This window comes from Perissodus microlepis, chromosome 22, assembly GCF_051167445.1.
Source record: "Perissodus microlepis isolate ML-2025 ecotype Zambia chromosome 22, ASM5116744v1, whole genome shotgun sequence".
NCBI lineage: Eukaryota > Metazoa > Chordata > Actinopteri > Cichliformes > Cichlidae > Perissodus > Perissodus microlepis.
The window spans coordinates 13,653,733-13,680,504 of NC_140481.1; the positions used below are offsets into that span (position 1 = coordinate 13,653,733).

The window sequence follows — 26,772 nt, forward strand, 5'->3', positions numbered from 1 at the left end:
TAAACACAAAGAAGAAGAAGAGAGCCGCAGTAAAACGACGACGAAGAAGTCACCTGTCGTGTCATGTCATCATAAGACCACCAAGGTTATTCCGAAGGTACAGGAGACAATTATGAAGAGCGTTTGACAGAAGTAAAGTCCTCTCGTATGCCGGTAAGAAGAAAAATATGATTAGTTTGTGTCAAGTAATAAAATGTAACCGGCATTTACTCGGTAGCTAGCTTCAACTAGCCGGCTAACCTCATGATGGAGGCGGTCACACCAAACTCCATTAAAAATAGTCTGATTTTAATACATGGAGGTGTATACTGATCGGAAAAGAAACAAAAGTGGGTGTATAAAATACTCATATGTGATGCTAAGCATAAGGTACAGACTCCGGCTTTGAAAGCTAACTCCAGGTGTTTTCTGCTCTAATCTGACATGAACCCAGGTCGCGATGAAGATCTCGTGTTTACTGTCCGCCACTGCTCGAAGCTTCAGTCTGTCGTGTCCTGCAGCCGGTCTGCTCTGCTGTAGGCTGCTGGGCCCCGGCTCTGCCGTGAGGTGAGTTTCCTGAGGGGGCAAAGTAGATTCTGACAACGAGATAAGTGTATGTTTTTGAGTGGACCCCCATCTCCCCTGTTCTTGTATTACGAGCAACAGAAAATCAGAGCCCATATAGTCTGATTTAAACTATCCACATGCCTAAATGAAACGAGGAAGAATGCCAGATTATGGCTTTTGTTCTCATTTCTGTCTTCATCTCTTCTTCAAGATCTTGGAGACTACCTCCAGCATTGCTGTTATTTTTAGATCACTTCCTATAAGGGGTAATCCTTACATCAGCCTTGAAATTCATTCTTATATCGCTTCCTATATATTTCTGTTGCGTCCCATTATTATCATTGCACTGTGATTTCACTGTGGCTCTTAAACATTTGCAGAGAGCAAACATCATCATCATTTGGTACCAACTGTCCCGACTTCAATGTGTAGGATCATTGGAGGCGGTGAGTTGGGTCTCTAGCTACAAACGAATAGTTTTCATTTATGTCCATGTGGGAAATAGGAACAGGAATTAATTTCGAGGCTGATACTGTCAACTTGTTTGTCCACTTTGCCAAAGTGGACATCAGGTTTAAGGATCACAGTTTTGACATACTGGTGGAGATCCCGCATCCTTTTTAGAGCCAAAGAGCACAAGCAAGGGTGCATCATGGAACTTCTAGGAAGTGATTTATATATTTAATGGTCACATTCCTGGAACTTTTCAGTGACACTTTGAGAAATATCCATGTGCCCAATAATGACCGTTCCTTAAATCTCGATTTTTGAATAAACTGAAAAAACTCAATAAGAATTAGATTTTGGCCCCTAGTAAACACAAAAGAGCTTTAGTGACATTAAATATAAAATGTTCCCACAGCTGTGATGACACTCAGGAGAATGGTTGCTGTGATTTCCTCTGTTACAGGTGCATAACACAGAGTATACAGAGTGAGACGTGCGTAAGGTCCAGACTGATCTCGAGTCTCTGCTTGGATTAAATTATGGGAATAATTAGTAAAGATCCTGCTGTTGTGCTAAATGTGTAAATGCATGCAGCTCTCTGGTTACATGTTTCAGTCTGTGGCTTTTCTCAGCATTTGTGGAATGTTTCTGGGTGTAACCCTGATAAAACAATCATTCATTAACTAATGAAAAATCAAATAGAAGAAGAAAATATGCAGTTTGTTTACCCACCACAAAAAATGATATACAAATGTATCAGTAATGCATCCAAATACTGTAACCTGCAAATAAAATTGAAACAAAAAATTATATCATTTTATAATGAAAAGATTATGTGTCTTATTCTGTATTAGAGGGGTGTAGTAATACACACTAATAATCCTGCTGCTTTAAGTAACCCTTTAAATCTGCATGCTTTTAATAAACTCACAAGAAAGTCAGCAGTTAGCAACAAGCACTACTTCAGCTGCTGTTTTGTTAAACCCAGGCTGCATTCATTACTGGTGACTCTCATTAATTAGTCTGTGTGCACATCATGGTAGCAGACAGCGGGTCTGTTGCAAACCGCAGGGAGATGAAGTAGGGGGCACCATAATTCATTTTAGTATTTATATTGCTTCTAATTGTCTGACGGTGCCTAATGTACTTCTTCTTGAATTTAAATAAGTTCTTATGATTGTTATGATCGATGATCATTAGCCTGTTTTGGAGCTCCCTCCAGCACTTGGTGCCCTGTGCACACCACAGTGTGCGAGGTGCTGTGAATGAGCTGCGAAGAGTTAGTGAGAAACCGTGTTTTTGTTTTAGGGTGTTTTGTATTTTTAATGTTGATGAACTGGATCCTTAACTCGATGGTTCCCTGTTGACAGTGAGGGCAAACTCCACTTGCTGCCTTTTTTTTTTTTTCTTGTGTGTGTGTCACATGTGACTGCTTTCTTGCTCTTCACTGCACGACACAGTATTTTTCATACGAGACAAGTGACCAGACTGTTTCCTTTTCAGTAGAAGAAATATGTCCTCCAAAAGGCAAATGGACCACCTGGAGAGGACCTCGAACAACTACAGACAAAATGTAAGTCTACAGTGTGTAGCTGAGGAATCTGATCTTGATGTCTGTTAACTGTGCCACACTATTATTAACCCACCACTGAACTCTTCTCTGTGTGTCTTTAACTGGGTTTTTGACTTAGACTCTGTATCCAGCACAAGTATGTGGAATTATAAACGAGTCAGAGACTGTAAAAAGACTGAGAATAGCCGTGCATCCAAACTTCACCTTCAAAGCAGGCCAGTGGTGAGTAGACTCTCATTAAGTTTTAAATAAGAGAAGGTGCAACTGAAATCAGCATTTCCAGGTCAAACTACACACAGTACCAGGGTCGACTGCAGTTTTCTGAAACTTATGTCTGTGAGAATACTCATATGACAGCTTCAGTCAGTAGTAGAAGATCCCAGAGTGGGATACACTCTAGGAGTACATCAAACGCAACTTATAGACAGTTATAGACTGTATTTGAACAGTATCACCAATACGGATCATTCTGTCATATTTATTGGCATGCCAGTATTAAAACGTGTTTTTTTTTTTAAATACACAATGCTTGGGGTGATTTAGAAATGGTGGCATGACAAAGTTTGTCCGACTGAACATCTCCTACCCAAGTAATTACTACTATCCTATTAACACAGGTTGGCACATTCATAGTAAAAGTCAAGTCAGAGTTCATTCCTATAGAGATTGACAGACCACGTGACTTTCGCGCATTGCATGCCGGGAACTCGTGGCAAAACAATCCAAGTACCTGCATCAAATGCAAGCATTTGCAGCACCGCAAAACGTTCATTCTTCGGTTCCAATAAATTCTTGCTTTTTCTTTGCCCCCCCCAAAAAGGTATGTACAAAACGAAGGAGAACAATGGCGGTCCGTACAAAGACAGACTTGATGAAAAGTCAAAGAAAAGATACGAGGAAAAAAATCAAACCAGTGAAAGGGTTAGACCCTTACGAGCACACAGAGGGACAAAATACGTTAGCGTGCTGCCCAACTTTCACCACGCTCATATTTATAATTATACGGTTCTTGGAGTGGCTGTAGCAGGTCATGTTCAGAGCAGGTCAGCCACTAATCAGAAGGTCGGTGGTTCGATCCCAGGCTGCCTCCTGACTGCATGCCAAATATCCTTGGGCAAGATACTAACCCCATGTTTGCCTACTGGTGGTGGTCAGAGGGCCCGGTGGCGCCAGTGTCCGGCAGCCTCGCCTCTGTCAGTGCGCCCCAGGGCAGCTGTGGCTACAACGTAGCTTGCCATTGCCAGTGTGTGAATGTGTGTGTGAATGGGTGAATGACTGAATGTAGTGTAAAGCGCTTTGGGGTCCTTAGGGATTGAGTAAAGCGCTATACAAATGCAGGCCATTTACCATTTTACCATTTGGAGTGAGTGCATACACTCGTGAAGTTTAGTAACTTCAGGTCACTGCAACAAGCCCAGGTACAGTTTACCGACGGATGGGTACAGGACCTTGAAATGCACCGTGTAGAAAGTAAAGACCATCGTACATATCATAAGTTTACCAGTCTCACAAATCGTCTTCATAAATACACATTCGTTAACCGTTTATTAATAGGACCTTTGAGCTCAATGGTAATTAATTAGTAGTGGAAATAATTTCTGGTACGCATCACAGAAATGTAGCAGTGACAATAATATTGTATGCTGTAATCGTACTGGGCAATTAGTGATACAAAACAACTGTTTTATCCTGTGAATAAAAGTATATGTTTTTGTCAATGTACCATGGTAATAACAGAAGCGAAACACAATATTGTGTCAGGACAATTTACTATTTATGCACAATAAACAAAGGAGCATAGCGCGACAATTTCTGTTCAGCGCCAGACTTGCTTGTAACCTATATCACCAATTATGTTAAGAAAAATGACGCATTAACTACAACAGCAGACTGACCTTTGTGGAAATGCTTGGAGCAGACTAACCTGTGAGCTGGAGTGTTCTGGGACGTTATATTTTGTCTTTGAATGGCTGCAATCCAGTCGCCTCTTTGTTACTTCGGAAACATGGCTCGAACAATTTCTCTTCAACGACGTTATCCGATAACAACCGATCTCTTTACCCGTCGGCTTTCCGTGGCTGTCATGCGACCGGCTATTGCAGTTAATAATACAACAGCTTCTTGCCATTTTTTGTGTTTCTTTTTATCGCTGTATAACTGATTTCAATTGAAAGCCTGCGTGCGCTAGTACCTCTTGCCACGAGTTCCCAGAATTCTTTGCGGTTTTACCCCTGAGTGACGTCACATTTTCAATCTCTATATGCTATATATATTCCAGTCACTAAATCACCATTCACTATACACTGAAAATCAAATAAAATGAGTAGATAAGAGTGTTTGCATTAGGGCTGGGTATCGTCACTGATTTCTAGAATCAATTCGATTGCGATTCACAAGGTCCCGAATCGATTCGATCCACGATTCGATTTGAATCAGGGAAATTTTGCCTCAGACAGTCAGAAATATTATAATTCAGATCATGCATCAGTACATTTCCATATTCGTATACCTATAAAAAGAAAGCTGACACTTGCGAGACTTTACCAAAGGTGTGAGCATCACAGCAGATGCCTTTGTGTCAAAGTAACTGAGGATAAAACACAGAAAAACATGAAGATGATTTTCCTGGCCTGGGATTTTATAAAAATATTCTGCAGTCAATCAAAAACGAAAGAAAACCATTAATCAACATATGAACATTACCTGATGCTACTGAAGTGAAGCAGAGCAAAGTTACAGACGTTTTATTAGAGACATGGCTAAGCGTTTTGCAATTTTGCATAATTTTAAAAAGTTTAAATTTGTTCAGTAGCCTACTGAACAGCAGGAATGAGGTTTTCTTTTCGGAAGTAACTAAAAGGAAAAAAACAGCGGCCGACAGCGCTGTAAACAACGGTAGACTTGTGCGCAAGCGAATAATGAAGAAAACAGATTTTTAGACAGGAAACTGTTCTCGAAGTATAATGAGAGAGAGAGAGAGCTGTGCATGAAGTGTGGTTTTTATCGTGGTGGAAGCAAAACAGCAAAAGTCAGAGGGAATTCTTGACGATGTTTATGTGAAGCGAAGTTTGGATCTTCTTTTGCTGCTGGTTCAGTCAATATTGTTTGGAGAGAGATCAAACTAACAGCTTTAGAATCAGTGCAAAAAGGACGTAAACACAAAGCGCGGACCCGCCGAAACATCAGAATCAGCGAGCTGTCGGCTTTCAGCCCCGACCGTGTCCGTGCCGTCGGGTGAGAAACATCTCACTGCTTCTGATCCGTTGGGTCCGCGCTTTGTGTTTACGTCTTTGTGCAGAATCCGTGTACCTGCTCTCATTTACTGTTTTAGCTGTTTGGTGGTTGTTGAAGTTTTGTGAGGTTTAACCTGAGATTCTGGCATTTCGGGCAAAATAAATTTATATTAAAAAATCGATTCAGGATTTTAATGAATCGATATCACGTTATCCAAGCCAGAATCAATTTTAATCAATAATCAAAACCCACCCATAGTTTGCATATTCTGCTCTGCTCAACTAAACTTGAAGGCAAACAAGAACAAATGTGTTTTTAAAAGTGGTTCAAAATGACTGAGAGACTGGGGATCTCTTATGTAAAAAGGTTGCAGAGTATATATCTGTGTTGGTCAGCGTCAGTTTTTAACATTTGAATAATTCAGAGTAAAATGGTTCTATTCACACACTGTGCTACAACTTGGAAATGTTTAAGAGTTAGCATGGGATAAGAGTCCCTGAGGCTTTCTTTGCTTTCTTTGTCTTGACAAAACCTAAAACCTCAGTTAGAGATGGCAGGTGTCACAACAGTAACTATAAGCTTTCTTTGTTAAGCCAGGCTTTCTGCTTCATTGTCTGTGACATGACTCTTCTTCCACACAAATGAGCCCTAATAGTGTGTCCTACTCCAATCAGAGGTGATGATACAGATAAAATGGTGTTTAGAAATCTACAAAGAACATAAACAAATACCAGTAAATTGTAAATAAAGGAGTGTAATGCTGCAGAAAATCATTAATCTGGTCATTTAGCACACCGAGCGGAAAAATAAACATTTTAATTTAAGGTAAATTGCACGTTAAAGCTCTGCAACATTAAACTGGATACATTTTAAGATTAAAGTTTACTGTCCCATAGTTTAATAAAGGAGACCTGGGAATCGCTTTGGTTTATGGCCAGCTCAAAGAGAAATTAGATTTATTGATTCAGCTGGTATTCTTGTTGTGTTTTCTGTGCCTTAATAGCTGCATTTCCAACAATATAAAAGAGATTAGTCATCAGATTAGAAACAAGTATAAAAACATTTAAACATTTTCTGCATCACCAGCTGAATACATAAATACATAAAGGTTATGTGTTCAGCATAAGTTACCGCAGTGATTTAGCCAGATAGACCCATTTTTTCTGATACAGAAAACTCTGAGTTCAACATGGCTTACGAAGCTATTAATCTGGCCTCGTAGTACACCCGTCTGTTCAGACTTGTAATACATATCCTGACACCGCTGGCTTTGTCGTTCTGTTTATGCAGTAGTGGGGTTTTTCAGACATGCCCATGGCGTTTGCCATATGGGAAGTACAGTAAGTGGCATATAATGCATGATGTTTTCTTTCTACAGCACGGCACACAAACAAGAGCGTGTCCCTGTTTTGTTTTATTACACTGTAATTTATGTGTAATTGGGTATAAACAGCATTGTTAGCTCCAAACACGAGTGCTTGGGCCCATCATTCTATATACCTGAGGTAAAATGGCCATATTGTTGTGTAGTGACACTGGGTTGTAATAGCGTCTGTCAATTTAGAAAAACCAAGGACAACAAAAGGCAACAGAGCTGCATCGTTATTGGTGTGACTCGAGAGTGCAGCCTGGTAATGTGGGCAGAGATTTGGCTTTCAGTTGTAAACTGTAGTGCTGTAAAAGAAAAATGCGTCCATTAGCACACAAAGGCCTGTTCTCTTTCTAAAGACTTTGGGAATAACTGAATTTAAAATAGTGGATACACTCCCATCTTCTTTGATTTCTAGCTGCAAAAGACAATAAATTACATAGCATGTATTCATAAAGTAATTACAAGTATATTTGGTTTACTACTAAAATTTAAGCTAATAGTTTTTCTGTTTTCTTCATGGTGCCATTAGAAACCCAATACAGTAATAGCACTTAGGTCTTCCTTCATCAGTCATTGTCATGTAGTGCCTATAATCACCACATGGGGGCAGGGTTGTGTCAGATTCATCTTTTCCAAGCGCTTCTTACAGAACTTCCAGTAAATTTCAGCTGTAGTCCTCATATTGGTCAATACCATCAACCGGAGGAAGGATCGAAGCCTCTTAATCATTTAAAGCCTTGAGTCAGATGAGGATGACCGAAAATAGACACATGGGGAAGCGTTTATCGTCCTTGATGTTGCTCGTATACTGGCAGCTTTTTGACCGATGCATACCATGAGGAAATGTTTAAGCTAACGTCAAGAGACTCTTCCAATAGCAGGTTGGGAACTTCTTCAATGAGCCAGAGCTTTTTTTTTGGTTCTGTTTTGTTCTCAGTCCTGGTCTGTCAGTCAGAGTTGCCATTGTTAATTAGTGTAGCTTGCATATGCAGTATGTACATGAGCCCATACTGTTGGTGGGCGGTGGTGAGAAATAAAACTGGCAGCCAGTTGCCCTGCGGCGGCTGATAATGAATGTAAATAGATGGAAATTCTCGACTTGCAATGTTTTTTAAGAAAAAAGGGACTGTTTAGTTGTTCATCTTCAGGTGGGAGAGGAGGAAGAGAAGGAGGAGGTGGATGGAACATATGTACATGATTTCACAGCGGATCCATATTTATGATGCCTCTGAGGGTCTCTCTGGTGTAACAGTAGGTCATTGTGTTGGTGGAACATTAGCCCAACTGTTTAGCACTGCATTTTTCCCACTGTGACTACTCTATTGTTCCTACTGATTGACAGATGTGACTATGTGTAAGAAAGAGATGCTTCACTTTGAATAAACTGATCAGCTTTACATCTGGTTCTGTTTTGTTGTCCCTGGTTTCCAAAAGAGGATTTCTGCTGCGTCGATGCACATGGAAACACTCTATAAGCATTTAGACTTTGGCCCCGTTTTTGTTTTTGCTGTTTTATTAACTGTTAGCGAGTAGACATGTACCAATTTGTGCTACAGTCACCATTCCTGGCCCTTATGATGGCTAGACCCAATTTCCCAAAGTTTGTCTAATATATTACTCTTCTACACTGGCTAACTGTTCAAAGACATCTTTATATTGTTCCCAAAAATAATAACTAAGTGACAATAAAATCAGTGAAACAATCTATGGATCAAGTTCAAACATCTGCTAATGTAATTAATCAATAAACTGAATGATTAAATGCTGTGTTTTGCTGTTGTGTGTCTGCAGGGTGGATTTCTTTATCCCTGATGTGGAGAAGGTTGGAGGTTTCTCCATGTGCTCCAGCCCAGGTCTGCTGCAGAGGGAGGGAGTTGTTGAACTGGCTGTCAAATATGCCAAACACCCACCAGCCCACTGGGTCCACACTACAGTGAGTACAATAATCACGTCCTTTATGGTATCCAGATCTCTGGTTTTGTATGAAAATCAAGAAAACTGAAAGGAATATTATAAAACAGCAGAGGTTCAAAAATCATGAGGCTAAGACCAATAATGGATAAGGTGTTACAGCATTACAATCCACATTACGACATAATCACACAAGTGTTGAATGGAACAAGATAAATGAGCTGATATTTTTAGAATTGTTTGACGTGTGTGTGTTTGCACACACCCTATTATCTGCGAACAACCATTAATTGAGCTCTCTTGTATCTTTCCTTTTGTGTCATTTATTTATTATAATGGTGGATTTCATTTTAAACATGGCTCAAAATGTCACACAGTGAGGTCAGCAAACATGAGTCAGAAATTCAGACTTTAGACCGCTCTAAATGCTCAGTGTCAAACAGTTTTTTTGCTCCCAACTCATGGCTCTTAATGATGTCATCAAGAGCAGATGGAGATAATTTTGTCATGTCAAATAAACACCTCTGACTGTATGTACAGGAGGGTGCCCTTAAACAGAATAGAGTAGCCTTTTATTGTTATTGTACATGTATAACAAAATTGTCGGTGATCTGCACCAACTCTGTTGGAATAAAATATAAATGGTAGAGTGCAGGAATAAATGACAAGGGTGACAATTACTTTTTAAAAACAGGACCAGATAGGTATGGATCAGTTTTTTCCCTTTTAATATATGAAATCAAATACTAGAGCAAATATATCACAACACTGTGTGTGTATGTATAGATAGCAAATGCATCATTTTTAAACTCCACTGGTGCCGGTAGTTGTATGAAAATTAACAGTGTTTTCTTCCAGCTCCGTCTCTCCCTTTCTGTAGTCTACATGTTTGTTTGCAGCTTCTTTGTTTGATGATGGGCTCAAAAAATAGCTTTGAGCTACTATGCTGTGTGTAAATAGGAACGAGCGATGTGTGTTTGAGTGTACTGAGACTTACATCTATCAGCTCTGAGATCACTTTATGATCCTTTTGTTTGATATTGTGTTACAGGGATAGTGTAGGGACCATCACAGCAGATTACGACTGCATGCATTATCATGTGGGCGAGTGGTCATGTGTGCTAAAGCAGATAAAGGCATATTTAGTGCTCTCCTCGACTTCAAAAGGCCTTTTGTAACTTGTAATATCGGCTGCACTCGTACAGCAGCAACATCGATTTGTAGTGCGTATGATCTAAAATTGGCTTTTTACACTTGTTGAGGCTGGTTTTAGATGCAGTTTGTTGTCTCTGAAAATGTTTATTTCAGCTGCTTATGTTAGCTGGCTTTGCAGTTTGTTTCAAACTCCTTCCACTTCTCCGTCTCTCCCTCTTCCTCTCAGTGTACAGTGGGCTCCAGAGTGGCCATGCGTGTCGGCGGGGAATTCTTCTTTGACCCATCGCCATCTGAACCCTCTGTGGATTTGCTGCTGGTGGCTGGAGGTGTAGGGATCAATCCCTTGTATTCAATTATGCTGCACACAGCAGATCTGCTGCGTCTCAGTCGAGCTTCAGGTGGCCGGGATTACAACATAGGCTCCGCCCACCTCTGTTACAGTGCCAGGAACACCCAAGAGCTGCTGTTCAAGGTATGCTTTAGAAAACTTCCATGTGTGTAAAATCTATGAGAAGGTTTTGTTTTGTTTTTTTAAATTATTTTAATAAACTTTTATAAATGTTCAACATCCTACCTTCTGTGTTCCCAGAGTTCTATCATTGAGGTGTGCCAAGAATTTCCTGACAAGTTCTCCTGTGACTTCCATGTCACGCAGCAGAGCACAGACGTCGACCTGCAACTCCTGCCGTTTGTCAACCGTAAATACTGCACTTTCGCTTTTCTTTGTTTGGATGAGATGATTGAGTAACTGTCACATTCAACCACAGCCTGTCTTGGTTGATTTATCTGTGTCATCGTAGGCTAAGTCTCCATGTAGGCGACTGAGATGGGATAGGTGCCGCAGCACCGCGTCTTAATTAATTGATTTGCTTCCCTTGTGTCTCATCAGACGGGAGAATCACAGAGGAGGTGTTGCGGAAACACGTGGACCCACAAAAAACTCTGTGTTACTTGTGTGGACCCCCGCCGATGATTGAATCAATTTCAAAAACCCTCATGGACCTCAGCCTCCCCAAAGATAGGATCCTCTTCGAGAAGTGGTGGTAGGGGCCCTCCTACAGCTCCCAGAAACCAATTCCTGCCTTTTGTTGTCATCAGTGGGGAAGGTGTACATCTGGGAGAATGGAAAGCAAGTGAAATGTCCCAGTGATCTGGATTTCAGTATGACTGCTTGTGTAGATGAGGAAACTCATCCTCTGATCCCTGCCAAGGCAACCCGTGCTTGATTTGCGATAGACCGCTGGGACCGCCCACGCCTCAGCTAGCAGCTGACACACAAAGACAATAGAGATTATTTATATTTCCTATAGTATAAACCAGCAAGATGAGTGAAATTCCAGTGTCCTGTGCATGTGTGCATCTTCAGATCTGTTCACATTTGCAGACACTTCTGCTGCAATGTCAAATCAGGTTTTCAGTGAAAAACTGCGTTAACAAGGGGACCAAGAACCAATGTAGAGGGGAGAGACTAAAGAAATAACAAAAATGAAGACCGCTTGGAAAAATCAGCATGTTTGAAGGGTTTTAATTGTGAAACAGAACTCTTCATTTGGGAAATAAGCTTTTGGTGTTGTTGAAAAGATCGATCTGTTCAATTTAAAATTAGATTACAAAGTTGGACTGTATGAGTGTGAGGGGATATGTGGCTAACTGAAAAATACTCCAATACAAAACAGTCAGTTCTACACTGATGAAACGAGTGCTAGGTAAAGTGTAACCAGAAAGATTTGGAAGTGATAGCAGATGGACTTATTTGATGCTTAAGTTAAAGGAAATGGAGGGATATTTGAAACATTAGCAGTGTGTACTTTTATTTTACGCTCTACATTAGCGTTTTAATGACTCTCTTTTAATGCAGTACCTCACCTATTTGATAAAATGTAACTTAGAAGTATTACGGTGTTTATATTCAGTGTACTGACACTTTTTATTTAAAGCATTTGTTTTTCACATATTACTCCTCAGCTTTACACCACTGATCATATTTTTAGATTTAAAACTTCACAGGCTCCCACACGTTGGCCAGTATTCCCCCCCCCGCTTTACTCACTTACGCTGTCACCACATGCATGCGCAGCGCCCATCCCCTATACAGCCTCTTCTTCAGCCACAGGCATTCACATACCCATAAACGGTTTCTCATCACAGGGTAGAGTAAATATCCCATGGTGCCATGTAATGGAACCTCCAGGTGGTCTGCAATTGGCTCGGATCACTGAACATCCCTCAGAGATGGTTGCAAGCTTCCTGTTGTCATCTCTCAGTGGGGGGTTGTGCCGTTGAGACTCAATTTTGAGTTATTTGTGCATTTCTTCCTCATATGAGGACAGCTGTTTATGATTTTAAAGGAAATAAAGAAAATTGAGTCAAGTCCGCCTGCAAAGACTTTATTGACTCTTTTTTTTATATGAAGACCTACATGTTACACTACTTATACACAACACAGGTGGTCCAGGAAATGAGTCGTAAATATCTGATTTTTAAATTACACATTTTCTAAGGTCAAGTTTACCCAAATTACAAAAAAGTGTCAATTAATCAACAGCCTCTAGTAGTTTCTAGCCGTGTAGACAGTTGATTTGTTTAACACAGGCTTTGTTATCTTTTCCTCTGACAAATTGCAACCAACACCTTATTACAATAATAAAAACAAAACTCAAGACTTCAGTGCACTTCAAATCCCGACCCTTGCTGTTTATCTGAGATTCATACTGATAATGTTGCAGGATAAAAGTTTATAAACCCTTAAAGTTTTTTCTATATTTCTGCATAAATTAGATCCAAACTGTTACCGGATTTTAACAAAAGTCCTAACTACTGATTAAATTTAAAAAAAAAAAAAGATGCTTACTTATTAACTTCATTTAGTTATTGAGGAAAATGATCCATGATTGTATGTCTGTGTGTGGCAAAGGTAGGTGAAATCTGAACCTAAGAATTTCCAGTTTAATCAGCTAAAACTTGACTGTGTGTGTGCTCTCTGTTTTTATTTATAGAACTATCAAAGTCTATTCTTTATAACTCACATTTAGGGAATAATTACCCTTTGTCGCCGTACGTACAAAGGAAGGAAGGAATTTCTAAGGATTTCAGAATAACAATTGTTTATGCTTACCACCCTGAAAAAGGATGCAAACCCACCCACTAGTGTTGCCCTCCCCAGGAGTGGCTGACAAAGAGAAAGGAGTACGATAACCCCAAAGAAACCCCGCTAACTGCTTGGATAATGTTTGTAAGTCTATCATCAGGAGAACACTGAACAATAACGGTGAGCTGCAGAGGAGTGTAAGGAGAAAAGCACTGCTCTCCAAGAACACTGGTGCAGTTTACTAAAGATCACATGCACAAGTGAGATTTGTAGCTCAATGAGACTAAAAGAAATTGTCTTTTTGAAAGCACCCCATTGAAGGATAAGAACCTCGTCTGATATGTGAAACCTAGTGTTGGTAGACTTCTCGTTTGAAGCTTTTTTTGTGGCATCTAGGCCATAATGGCTTACCAGTGGCCCAGTCATACCAGTAAATGGTCACATAATATCTAACCTTTATTTAACTGTGTTTTTCTACTTTTCACACTAGACAAATTTGATGACATATTAGATCATGTTGTTACAGAAATATGAAAAAACTTTTTCCTGCACCTGTGAGAATTTAAGCCATCTGATAATTATATATGTGCTATTATTATTCATTCTAAACAAATCCTTTAAAATAGGGTAGATTATTAACAATCGTGACCGAGATACGTGAGCAAAAACACACATTTAAAAGTAAGCGCTCACAAACTGGAATCAAAACAACGTATCAAATGATTTAAATACCATCAACATCACTGAGCTGCATCCTTGTTACTCTTCAGCCGTCGCATAAGCGGACACAAACGGATCGATTTAGGCTGTAATGCAGTACTACGCACTTGTTTTTCCTCTTAAATTATACTTTTTTTCATACATATAAAAATACAGTGAGCCCATTGAAATCAAAACTCACAGTCCTATTACAAGAATGTAGTAAAATACAACAGTGTGAAAGAATAATACTTAAGGCTTGGACTGGAGGCTAACTCTAGGTTGTACAGTCTCATTTCATATAAAGACACATAGCAGCACCAACCCGAAGCAGAAGACTGCACAACACTTTTCCCATTTACAGGAGCTACGACCTCAAAAGGCATTGTGTTAATGCCCTAAACAGAGCAGATAGAAGCGTTAGCAACAGAACGCAATATGAATACAGTGGTTATTTCTGGGCTTGTTCACAAAGAACTAAAAAATGCAAGTCAACAAAAAGTTGAAAAGCTTTTTTATAGACTAACCAGCTTTTGGTGCCCTTTGCCCGCTTTGTGCCGAATATGTCAACAAACACCAGAAAAGAGCTGTTGTCTGATCCGCTCTTCCACCCTCGCCGCCTCCTTGGGTCCTGCGTTGGCTTCCTGATAGAAATCTGTCCATCTTACTGACTTCTCCTGCTTGGGCAGTGGGATCTTGTCAATGTCAGTTTCCTCTTCCTGGTCTTCAAGAGAAGCCCTGCTCTTCGACAGGAACAAGAAGTCCTTTTGATGTGGTGCATCCTCTTCCCCTTTATCCCCACCTTGCTGCAGGACTGCTCTTTTGCTCTTTCCGCTGTCCCTGCTCTTCCCTCCTCCTCCCGCCTCCTCTTCCTCCTCCTTCTCCTCCTCCTCCTCCTCCTCTTTTGAGTTTCTTCTTAACCTGTCCATCTCTGTCTCTATCAAAGGGGACCTGGTTTCTCTCTCTTCTAGCAATTCTCCAGTAGCACTTTTCTTTGCCTTGCTGCGACCCCTGAGGTTCAGCATCTGAAATCAAATACATGCGTTTGAGACAGTTTTGTGCTTTGTGTCATGTCTTCTTCTTTCTATCTCTCCAGACACCTGACAAACTACAACAAAGCCTCTTTTATTGATGCCTTCTTCCTGTACAGTTTGAGGCCAACTATTTGCCTATTATTAGACTTTTCCGGAGTGGATTTATATATTCGCTGTACATCCCATATTTAGAAACATGACTTTTTAATGGCACCTTCTGTGACATAAAGTCACGTGCCCTAAAGGCACAACAGAAGAAGAGTGACAGGTTTGTTGCGAAGATTGAAGAAGAAGAAAGGGAGACAAACCTTGAAGTCTTTTCTCTTGCGCTGCAAAACGGGTCTCTGAAGAAAAAGAATTTGCTTCGTCGACAAACTCCCGTCACTGCACAAAGACAGAGAGCTGCACTTTTACTACTGTTAACCCGCTACGCTGTAATGCGAGAAGCGTGCACGCCACTGTATTTACTGAAATCCAGTTTCTGCATGCTGCAGTTTGTAAACGTGACAGGTTACAAGACAACAGCAGTTCAATGACAGCGTTACTGCTTGCGAGCCCTGGCTGATTTCAAAAGCGGTTTCATGTTGTGATGAGCATATGATCAAGATTTGTCAGATCTTGGACCATCTGTCCTGCATATCTAAGCCACACTGTCAGTCCTAATCCTAAAAACAATGAGGCAGGCAACATCTTAGGAGAAAGAATCAGTCTACAAAGCGTAGTCCTTGCTGAGTTTAGGTGATACGATTCAGAGCACGTACTGACTCAGTGGATCTGGGTGCATGGTAGGACAGTTGTGTGTTTTTTCTTGGGTACCTGTTTGTCTTGACAATGGGTGTGGGTAGCACGCACATCAGTCTCCATCCATACGGAGCTAAAGACTGAAGCAGTGGGATGTAGTCTGTCTTCACCATAACACCCTGGACAGAGGAAAGAGTGCTAATGGCTCACATATAAAGAATGCAGTCATACATATATGCATGCAAAATGCAAGCAGGTAGGTAATGGCATAAGCTTAAGGCCAAAATGGTTGCTCAAAAGAGCACATTTTATCTAGAGCTTTAAAAGCCTGAAAAACCTCACGTCAACAACTGTCCACTGCTCAACTACGATAGCATCATAAGAAGTGTTTGCAGTTTCCTCAGCAGAGGTCTGGAGGATGAACACGCTATCCACAGATGAAACCCCATTAGCTGGAGAGAAAAAGGGGACAAATTGGAGACAAGAGTTAGATAAACACAAATGGATAAATGGGATTCAAAGAGGAACTAAAAGCTAAATCTCTATTCTCCAATCTCTCATTTTTCATCCCCTGTTCCACTCGACTTAAGCCTGCTTATTCCATGGGTGGCTGAACAGTGACTTATGGCATAAGCCGTGGACTTTCTGCACATAACACCATGCATATCATCCATTACTCAACAGTGAAGCATGGATCTACAGCCTGAGCAGCTCCCCGACACAACAGAACATGGGAAAAAATGGAATAAGAAACATCCTGTTGTTTTGTGTCTGCTTCTTGTCGAAATTAGTCACCTTATAACTTTAAAAAGGAGGCTAGCGAATCATGATTGTGTTTGCAGATTACTGTACTGCCCCCAAGAGGCCAAACATATGTTTAGGTTTAGGAGTCTGATTACTTATGCCAGAGAGGTTGTGTATTAAAGGTTAAAAAAATGCAGTGTCATAGATGTAGTGGGTGAGGAGTTTGTGCTATTGTATTGGTTATGTTAAAGCTGGGTGCTTTCCACACCATGAATCTATTCAAGCATATAGTATGAAAGGATTCATTTAGATTAATTACTGAATTGGATAAAAATAAGCCAAAATGACTCCATACTTTCAGTTTTGAAACTAAAATCAAACAAGTGAAAACTATCAATTAAAGACATGAAAGGAGTGGAAGCACAACCTTGGTCTGTCAACTTTTATTTTACGTATGACAGTACATGGAAAAATGGTGTTGCATTGCTATGGTTACAGGACTTACCGTTATCATCTCCGAGATGGAAAAACCCATCAATGAGGTGTGCTCCGCTGTTGAAATGCTGGGTCAAGTGGTCGAGCCAGTGTGCATCAACTTCTGTGATTAGCCCTGCCTCCTTTTGCACTTGCAGTGGCACCCTGAGTGAGTAGAACCTCATAGAGCTGTTCAGCTCTTCTGTGTGGTTGTACAGTGCAAAGAGCTGCATTCCTACAGGACATGCAAACAGGTAAAATTCACAAACGGAGAAACAACCCAACTAGTAAACAAGCAAACAGGATCCTGCGTACTTACTGGCCTGCGCCAGTGGCGAGGTTGCCCCCTTGTCTTCTTCGGAACGCTTTAGCCTGATGTGGTTGTTGTTGTGCGTCGTCACTGTGCTCTGCCCACGTGCACAAGCAGACTTTCTTTCACTGTTACGATCCAGCTCTGGAGAGCTGAGCCAGCTGTCTGAGCTTGAACCACGTCTCTCTCTCTGGTCTGGAAGGCTAAAACGTTTTTCTGTGCATCCACTCAAGTTTCCTTTAGCTCCTGGTACACCACGCTCCTGCGGCCTTGTTGAACCTACTGTTTCTGGAAGGGTCGGACTTAGCCCGTTCCCCTGGGTCTCTGCAGAGCTTTGAACTGTGTCTAAACCAGGTTTGACGTGATTTCGAGGTTCATTCGTTGACTCTTTGAAGCTGATCTGTGAGGTAAGAACTTGTTCACTAGACTCTCCTGGGGCGGGGCTAAAGTCTGGTTCTCTTGGGCCCAAAGTGCTGTGCTCCTGTGGATTACATTTAAACTCACAATGATCTAAATCAGAGGAGCACCGATCAGTTTCAGCACCATTTTGACGAGGTTCTGTAGGATCCGTTGGGCTGGTGTTGGCACTGAAGGGGTGTCGATGTATGGGAGAAGGGCTTGAATGTAAGGACGACAGCTCGTCGGGATCCCAATTTCCTAAGAAACAAGGTCCTCCCCCCGGCTGCTGGAGAAAGCCCACAAACATCACACCTTGCTCTGCTACATCCTGGATCTGCAACGGCAATATACGCACACCCATACGCTCTATTATAACAAATCTGAGCGATGCATACATATAAAGGATGTCTTTCACCGCACCACAAATAAATTTGCAGTCTTTTTTTTTTACTATAGGCAAACAAAGCCTCATTTACACACAAACAAAGGCTGACATACGCAGACTAGATATTCTGCAAAATAACAACCTACCTAATCATCTGCAAAGATCAAATATTCAAATGACAAAAGGACCTCATTATCTCAACGCACCCGTGTGTGTACATGTGTGACAGAGTTTGTGTGTGCGTCTGTGTATGTGTGCGCATGCTGCTCCCTCCCACGGAGCTCTGGTGGTTAATTGTCAGCTGATATTTGGGCTGACAGTTTTAGACAGACTCGACAGGAGAGAAATCAGATTGCAAACTAACACTGAACAATAATGAGACACATCTTCCCCTATTACCCGCTACTTTTGACACTTCACTCGTCCATACATGCATATCACATTTTTAAAAACACTCGCTATTACCAACACACGCGCACAGTTTACACACAGATTTATCTGATGAGTATGTCCAGAGGCAGACTGAGAGCGGGTACGCTAGTGGGGCGAGAAAAAAAAAGTATAAAATTTCAAAACTGAACACACACACACACACATATATATTCCATCAGTCTGCCTGCTCGATGCAGCTCCTGGGTTCTTATCTCGAACTCTCTCTGGCAGCTTGTGATCTGATTGGTTATTCATGTCATGCTGCCGAAGCCTATCATATTATACTCAGTGATGTGCATTTCCATCCAATCAGGTTTTCCTTTGTGCTCTCTGGGTGTTCAAATGCCAATCTATTCAATAGTGCACATTTTCATTTCCCAATGTAGAACTGTTGGAGAATTCATGAGCAGAGAGACTAAAAGTGAGTTTAACAGCTGATAAATGCCAACCATGAGGCTCTGTGTTGGCATGCCATCTTTGGGGCTTACTTCTTTCTGTAGTTTACAATGACATTCTCTTCGTTATGTTCCTTCTCCTTTGGTTTCCTTGTTACGGGTTTAGCAAACAGTGTAATTGGAAACTAGTCAAAATCCAGTGTCTTTTGCTGATTTCTTCTCTTCCATCTTTTTTTTTAAACTCCCTCTTGGGTCCTACGTATGACATCTGGGCTTGGGTTTTTGTTCAGCTCCTGTCACAACGCGTTGTTAAAATCTCTTCAGCCAGGTGAATTTGCAAGATTTTAAAATGGAAAAGCCCCATTTGAAATGAAGACGATCTGCATGCTAGTACCAAAGGCAGAGCTACCATATGGCACAGACAGGCAATTATAGGCAGTTGCCTGTGGCCATATGAGCAGGGTAATATTTCCTTTACCGTCACAGTCGTGCTGTGCCAACGTGAAACACACAAACACACACACACAGAGAAACAACAGGTATGGAGACAGTGAGCGAGGAGGGTAAGTATGGTAAGGTAACCATGAAAGAAGAAGAATTTTAAATATACTTAATGTCTTCCTGTCTTCTTCTGACCAAGCAGGAAACAACCTGTGTGCATTTTTCACAACAAGACCTTTCCTCCAAATACTTGTAGAAACATGAGGACCAGCATTCTGCACATGCGGCTTCAATAAAGTAACACTTTATGATGTGTTGGGTATACGAGGCGATGAAAGTGACATACTATTTTACATCTATATGACACAGTGAAGCTTGAGCTGCCTACACTTGCAATTGAACTCACCCTCTTGACGTAGCTCTGGATGACTTCTGGGTCAGCGGCCTGATGACCAGCCACACAGACATCCGTCTCCAGACGATTTCTTGCCCATCTCAGTTGGCTTTTCTCTGAACTAAAGGGTGAGAAATAAATTTAAGGTGAGAAATTTATACTTAAGCTAAATTCTGCTCTTGTGAAGTAGAAAATGCCAGAATGCGCTGGCTCTCTAATGACATTGTGCTAGACGGTCTCATTTAGTTTTTTATGTCCTGGTCATTATAGCCACAGCATGACCAAGTAGCATTACATAGTAGCATTAGTCTAAAGGAGCCACAGCTATATAGTATCTGGCAGATGTGCTCCTGTTCACAAGCACTCATTGGCTCAAAATGATTGCAGCAGAAACATAATGTCAAATCTGATACAGGGAGAATTTTCCATTTTAGGAGAACACACATTCATCAAAACCACAAAAGACTTATTAGACAGAAGAAGGACTGAATTTCTTTCTGCTCCCACTACAAGACACCATCATAAAAGGAGTATTCAGATACACCGATTTGGATTGAGGTCAGTGGGAAGGCCGTGGTAATATCTTGCGCTCTGAGGCGTGAGCGACATTCTCAGCTAGATTTGAAACAGTAGATCTGTCATATTTTTTTCCCTTTCATTTTTAGGGTTTTTGATGAAAGGGGATGGTGGTGATGGGGAGATAAAAGGCAGAGTAAAGGGGACGAAGGGGGGGTGACGAGGACAAAGGAAAAGTGGGGGACGGTCATCACTGAAGAAAGCAGATGAAAGGATGGAGAGATGGTTTCTCTCTTTCAGTGTGCCGTTCCCCTCTGGCGAGTGCTGATGATGCAATCAGCCGTCTCCACGGTGACAGGTGCCAGGAAGCAGCAGGACCACTTGGCAGGAGGGGCATCAAAGGAGCAGCTTGGCACCTGTCGGTACACTACAGTGTGTGTGTGTGTGTGTGTGTGTGTGTGTGTGTGTGTGTGTGTGTGTGTGTGTGTGAACCATTGCTTGAATTCACACAAGAGGAAGAGAGAAGGCTCTCCAAAAACTGCAGACTAAACAAAGTAATGCCTTTAATTTCATGGTCTATAGATAACAACCAATGGGAGTTTACAAACTATGTAATCAAAGCTCTCTGAATGAAAGACAAAGGAATGATCCTGTCTACATGAGACATCTTTATTCAAATTTTTATTTTAAAAAGGTTCTAGTAAGATGATGACTTGTTGGAGCGAGCATGAGCTGTTAAAAGGATCAGATCCTATCCATATATCTTGAAAATGGAAAAAAAATAATGACAGAAATGGGATGCAATAAACTACCACCATCTAAAAAAAATATCCAAAGAGAGAATTTCCTCTTTGTTCAAATACTGGTGGGCTTATAGACTACAGCTCTGTAGCCATGCTAGTTCCAACATGAGGCACACCATTTTTTTTATGCTAGCAACACTTCCTCATGCTAGCCTGCTAACCATAGACCAGAGGTGTCCCAGGACCAGAATCACCCTGGCAAAGACTCCAGTCCGACTTTGGAAAATGTGAACAGTATTTTCACCACTTTAAAGCTTTTCTTAATGATAAAGACCTCCACCATGGCACTTCATATTACACCAAAGTGATCAACTAATGGGTAAAAAAAAAAAATGAATGACAGAAGATATCCATTTTTTCCCCACTACAATAGAAATGTAACATTTTCACAGTGAAGAAAAAAAAATCTGTCATCAAAAGTTTTTTTTGAAATGTAACTTTTTTTTCTTATATTACAATATTTGAGAGATTAAATGTGTAGTTTAACTTCTTCACACTGACAGAAAGAGGAGTTTCACTGGTCCGGCCCACTTGAGATCAAAGTGGTCTCTATGTGGCTCAAAGTGTAAAATTAGCTTGATATACCTGCCATAGACTGTAAAAAGCATGAACATAACTTCCAGGTCAGAAAAATAGAAGCCAATGCAGAAGTGCCTTGAATCTGAAGGCCACTAGATGGGAAAGCTGTGGCTACAAAACCCTTGAGGTGTTCCTCACTCACCTCTCTTTCCATCAGTAATGATTAAACTCTGGCTCTCTTTCACTGTTTGTCTTTTGGCCTCTCTCTCCCATCATCCCCAACCTGTCGCAGCAGATGGCTGCCCTTCCTTGAGCCTGGTTCTGCTGAAGGTTTCTTCCTGTTAAAAGCGAATTTTTCTTTCCCGCTGTCACCAAGTGCTTGCTCATAGGGGGTCATCTGGCTGTTGGGTTTTTTTCTCTGTTATTGTAGAGTCTTTACCCTACAATATAAAGCACCTTGAGGCAACTGTTTTTGTGATTTGGTGCTATATAAATAAAAATGAATTGAATTGAACTGATGACAGTGCTAAACCTTAGTGAATCCCTGAAACATAAATGTTTCTCTAAATTTAGTCGGGCAGATTTTTAGGTAAGTCACAAAATGGGAGAAACATTTTAAACCTCTTATGGTCAGACTAGCCAACCATTATTCTTCTACTGGGAGCAACTGAAGTCATCATAAAATTTAGTACTCCCCAAACTATAAAACTGATCTATCCTCTGGGTCTGAAAAGTAATATGCAGGAGTGCCCTAAACTTATTTTGTTTCTAACAGCCAGTACGGGAAACTCTTGTCCAAAGAAGTTTGATCATATAGAAGACCATGGGAAATGTACCAAACGTCTGGTTCAATATTCCTCAATAATAAGGCTTCATCATATCTTATAGACCTCATAGTACCATCGTATCCCAACAGAGCTCTTCAATCTCAGAGTGCAGAGGCATATTTTCAATTTCCAGAAGAAGAGCCTACAGTTATCAGTTTGGACTCTGAAGACAGCCACCCTATCTACTTTTAAGATTAGGGCCCAAACTTTCATTTTTGATAAAGCTTATAATTGGGGCTGGATCACATGACACTGAACCCTTACTTAGTTGTGCTGCTTTAGGCTGGCTGAGCATTCCTCCTCCTTTCACCATTGTTCATTACCAGCTCGTTTTCATGCCACAGTAGCATTTCATAAACGTTTCTCTTCTGTCTCCTAAAGTTTGTGTTTTGTCTGTGCTCCTTTTTTTTTTTTTTTTTTCCCCCGCTCTTTCTCCTCCACCCCACAACCAATTGCAGCAGACAGTTCACCTTCCCTGAGCCCAGTTCTGCAGTTTCTTCCTGTTAAAAGAGAGTTCTTCCTTTCTACTCTCACCAAGTGCTTACTCATTGGGGATTGTCTGACTACAGGGGTTCTCTGAATAATATTCTAGTGTCTTTACCTTACAATACAAACAGTCTCAAGACAACTTCCTGTGCCAAAATGGCTAAAAAGCTAGCACAGGCAACTGGAAAAAACAGGAACGTCAACATAGGATAAATGAAAATCAGGAAAACAGACGGAGAACATTGGGAAAACTTAATATGATGCAAAGATAAAAATGAAACAGAGCCATCAATAAACACATCAACAGGACTACACATATGATGATATATACTCATAAATAATGAACAGTGTTAGGAGAGCTCATGGTTTATATTTGGGTTCATTAACTTCTTTGATGAGATGCTGAAAATGAACTCAGGTTGGAAACATGCAAGAAGTGAAGAGGAACTGGGTTACAGATGAGACAGCTACACGATTTAGTCTCAGTACAGTATATTACATTTATAGTCAAGAGTGAGAGAATTGGGATACAGAGCTAAAGTTAGCCATTTTAAGTGGCTGACTCACCAGCAATTAAAAAAAAGCAGGTGAGGAAGCTTGTGATAATGAGTCTCAATTGGCTTCCATGTCAAAACAATGAAGTCACATAGGCTGGCAGCTTCAAACGAGTGCCTAAATGAGGCTGCAAATTAATCATCTTAATTATCTTAATCAATCTAGAGTGAATAATCTTACAGGTTACAATTTCTTCCCTAAAGCTGGGTACAGTTGCTCAAGGCACAAGCATGTTTAATAGGTTTACCTCGGTGTCTCTCGGACCAGCACGGCCCGGTGGAGCTGGCGCTGGATGTGTGCTTGGCGGGGCCCACAGGGGTGAACAAAAGGGTGGACGGCAACCAGGACAAAACCCTGTGTGTAGAGCTCCCTGACTTGAACCGGCAGCTCTCTGACCGAGGACAGACAAAGGACTGATGACACCGGCACCTCTGGAGGGAGGAAAATGGGTGAGAGGAAAGGGAGAACAACAAGGTTATACAAGGATAGGGTAATGGGAAATAAGGAGCAGGTTGTAAAAGGTGGCAGAGAATTACATAGGAGTGGATAAAAGCTGAAACAAAGAGGTGGGGGCAGAAAAAAAAACAGAGAGGTGGGGAAAGAGACAAAGGGACAAAGGGTGTGAAGGAACAAAGATGGAGCATGTTTCATTATGATAATTCACACTGAACAACAACACATGGCATCTTCATGCTAAATCTGAAACTAATTACACCGGAACTATTAGCCTCTGTCCTCACTGTCACCAGCACAGTCTGGCTTTTGGAAAACACACACAAGCGTGCAGGGACACACACTGTTATGGATGGACAGATGCTGGAAAGTGCTTATTTGGAACCACATTCGCCCATATTAACAGAGAGTTTAACACATCTTTCCCCCCGACACAGACACACACACACGTACACACATACATCAAAAGGTTTGACAGACAATGCTATCACATCGGCTGTTTGGGCGTACGGTATTAGCAGCAATCGCTAACACAGAGCTGCTTCTCTTATTACCAAACACAATGGAAAGAAAACCCGTTTACTTCAGTGGAAATGGTTAGCAGGGCTTATCGTATGGAGGCAAATCCACCAGGGAGAGCGCAATGTTTGTGAGAGCGACCCTCTTGAGGTCGGTGCATTGTAGTAAGGCTCTCTGCCTGTTTACAGGCTTTTAAGGAAGCATGCACGTGGCTGGGTGTTTGAGCGAAGCCAGGTGTGTGAGAGGGAGGAGGACGGCAGGGAGGGGAATAAAAAAAATAGAGAAGACAAGTAAAGAAAACAGCAGACAGAAAGAACGAGTCAGTTAGCAGAGCTGGGTTGGAGAAGGAGGAGAGCAGAGAAAGAGAGCGAGAGATGAGGCTGTCTGTTTGTGCCTGAATGCTTGTCATCCTTCCCCATTCAATCTCATTTGCATGGGTCTGGAGAAGAGAAAATAACCTGAATAAATTAACTAGACACACACACAAAACACACAGACATCCACACATGGAGAGAGAGAGGGAAAGAAAATGTGCAAACCATCTCATTTTCAATTTGTTCCTCATCATCTGGCATGTTCACACATACACACACATACAGACACCCAAGAAGCTGGCAAGTATGTTAGGGATACAAGCACATGAGGACACATTCTCCTGACTCCCATCTCAGTGAAACAATAGGAGAAAGAAAGGGGAAAAAAACTCCCAGAGAAAATCCAACCATCACATCATTTTGGCATAAATGCTTGGAACCACAAGAGCCTTTCATCAGGCAAACACTTAAAAGGGTGTCTGTGGGGACTTATCAAAAGCAGTACAGTGATAATAATAATAACAGCTGGAGACTGGGGTAGGGTGGTGGTGGTGTGGGGGGGATAACAACGATCCTGTCACCGTAAACAGTCATTAGCCGTCATTAGCCCTGCACGGCTGGCACTCACCCACCAACGAGATGCAGGCGAGGCATCGTAGCTAATGTCGACAGGAATACAGAAAGTTATTAGGGTGTTCTGCAAGTGCTTTAGGCTGGGAAGCGACTTCATTTATACCGTCTGCCACTGTGGGATTTAAAAGGGAGGATGCGATTCTGCTCCAGAATGGGAACGGCTCAGGGCCGAAAAGCCGGCTGGAGTTTTGTGGTGCCAGGGAGGTTAGTGTCAGAAGGGTGAAAGAGTCTGATGGGTGCATCAGTATCAAACTGTCTTTTTTTCTGTGACTTTTGGGGTTTGAAACTAAGAGGGCAAAGTGCACATTTAAGTAAGTATGAGTGTTTTTATCAAAATGTCCATCCACACACTACAACTGCTTAAAAGAGAGACTAATCCAAGGATACATTGTTTCACGGGCACAAGAAGCAACTGTGGGACAGTTCTGTGGATCTTCTATTTTTGTCTCAGCTTTGACCACATCATTGCCACACTGGGCTAAAGGCAATGTCTGACTTTTTGACCCATGATTTCACAAGCTACATGTAGAGCGTGAGAGTCATCCCCTTCCTGTAGTTGCCTTAAAGGGCTTATTAATTCCTTGTACAAATCCCAGAATTTCAATGTGTGACTGTAAAGCATATTTTGCAGTGTATGTGTGCCACAGCATCACTGTGCGAGCGAATGCGCGTGTGGGCCATCTTTTTGCCTCTGTTGTCTGAGTGTGTGCGTGCGTTAGGAAGAAAGCGCTTGCGCTAAGCCTGCTAGGTGATGCATGGGGATTACTACTTACAGCCACCCTCAAGGCTTATCCCCCTGCTTGCTGGAGGTTCACGTTTATTTAAATAGCCTTCTAATGACTTGCAGAGGTTTTAGGCGAGGATATGTGCCAAAACAGTGACTATAAAATAATCAACTTCCAGGAGCCTGGAGCTCCCCCGCCGTTTGAGGAATGTAGCTCCAAGTTATGAGAGTTGCCAGTCAGTATCTGAGTTTTGACAATGGAGGAACGATCTCCTCAGTACACACATTTTATGAGAAATGTCTCAGAGAAAGCGTCGGGTTCACAAAAAATGGCTGACGAGTACAAACCAGAGAGAAAAGGTTTTGCTGTGGTGAGAACACAGTGTGGCGCTTAAGGCACATACAGTGCCCATGTACTTGTGATGCTGTGAATTCTAGTCTGGCTCACTTTTGACACATAGCATCTCTCTGCCATCTTTGCTGGCATTCTCTCAAGGCCTTTTGCCAATAAGACTGAAACTGCAAAAAAAAAAAAATGGAATGATTTGAACTACGTCAGGCTGACAAGCTCTCTGTTTTGAAAAATGTTGATATGCTTACCTTGAAAAATAATGCGTCAGGCAATGTGCAGATGCCACAAAGTGATGGA

At 41.4% G+C, this 26,772-nt stretch overlaps 2 protein-coding genes across 4 annotated transcripts in view; one reads left to right on the plus strand and one right to left on the minus strand.

The window, feature by feature from the left end:
* Positions 1-12,611, plus strand: oxnad1 (oxidoreductase NAD-binding domain containing 1). Of its 3 annotated transcripts, none has more exons than XM_084919341.1 (8): positions 1-153; positions 434-546; positions 2,500-2,566; positions 2,685-2,788; positions 8,964-9,105; positions 10,465-10,710; positions 10,828-10,936; positions 11,128-12,611. In XM_084919341.1, exons 1-8 carry the CDS (start codon positions 148-150, stop codon positions 11,283-11,285), a joined length of 945 nt encoding a protein of 314 aa, XP_084775467.1. In that variant the 5' UTR covers positions 1-147; the 3' UTR covers positions 11,286-12,611. The 3 variants fall into 3 exon arrangements, with proteins under 3 accessions (XP_084775467.1, XP_084775466.1, XP_084775468.1); XM_084919340.1 differs by having other exon boundaries at positions 2-153; positions 2,497-2,566; XM_084919342.1 differs by having other exon boundaries at positions 8-97; positions 2,497-2,566.
* The window catches only part of rftn1a (raftlin, lipid raft linker 1a), a 24,842-nt gene continuing 10,679 nt past the window's right edge, over positions 12,610-26,772 (minus strand). Inside the window, exons 3-10 of the mRNA XM_084919339.1 lie at positions 23,728-23,911; positions 19,787-19,895; positions 17,338-18,061; positions 17,050-17,253; positions 16,143-16,252; positions 15,876-15,979; positions 15,368-15,443; positions 12,610-15,050 (exon numbers count right to left, since the gene is read on the minus strand). Of these exons, the coding sequence (XP_084775465.1) occupies positions 14,592-15,050; positions 15,368-15,443; positions 15,876-15,979; positions 16,143-16,252; positions 17,050-17,253; positions 17,338-18,061; positions 19,787-19,895; positions 23,728-23,911 (1,970 nt within the window). The 3' untranslated portion in view covers positions 12,610-14,591. The remainder of the gene's footprint in view (positions 15,051-15,367; positions 15,444-15,875; positions 15,980-16,142; positions 16,253-17,049; positions 17,254-17,337; positions 18,062-19,786; positions 19,896-23,727; positions 23,912-26,772) is intronic.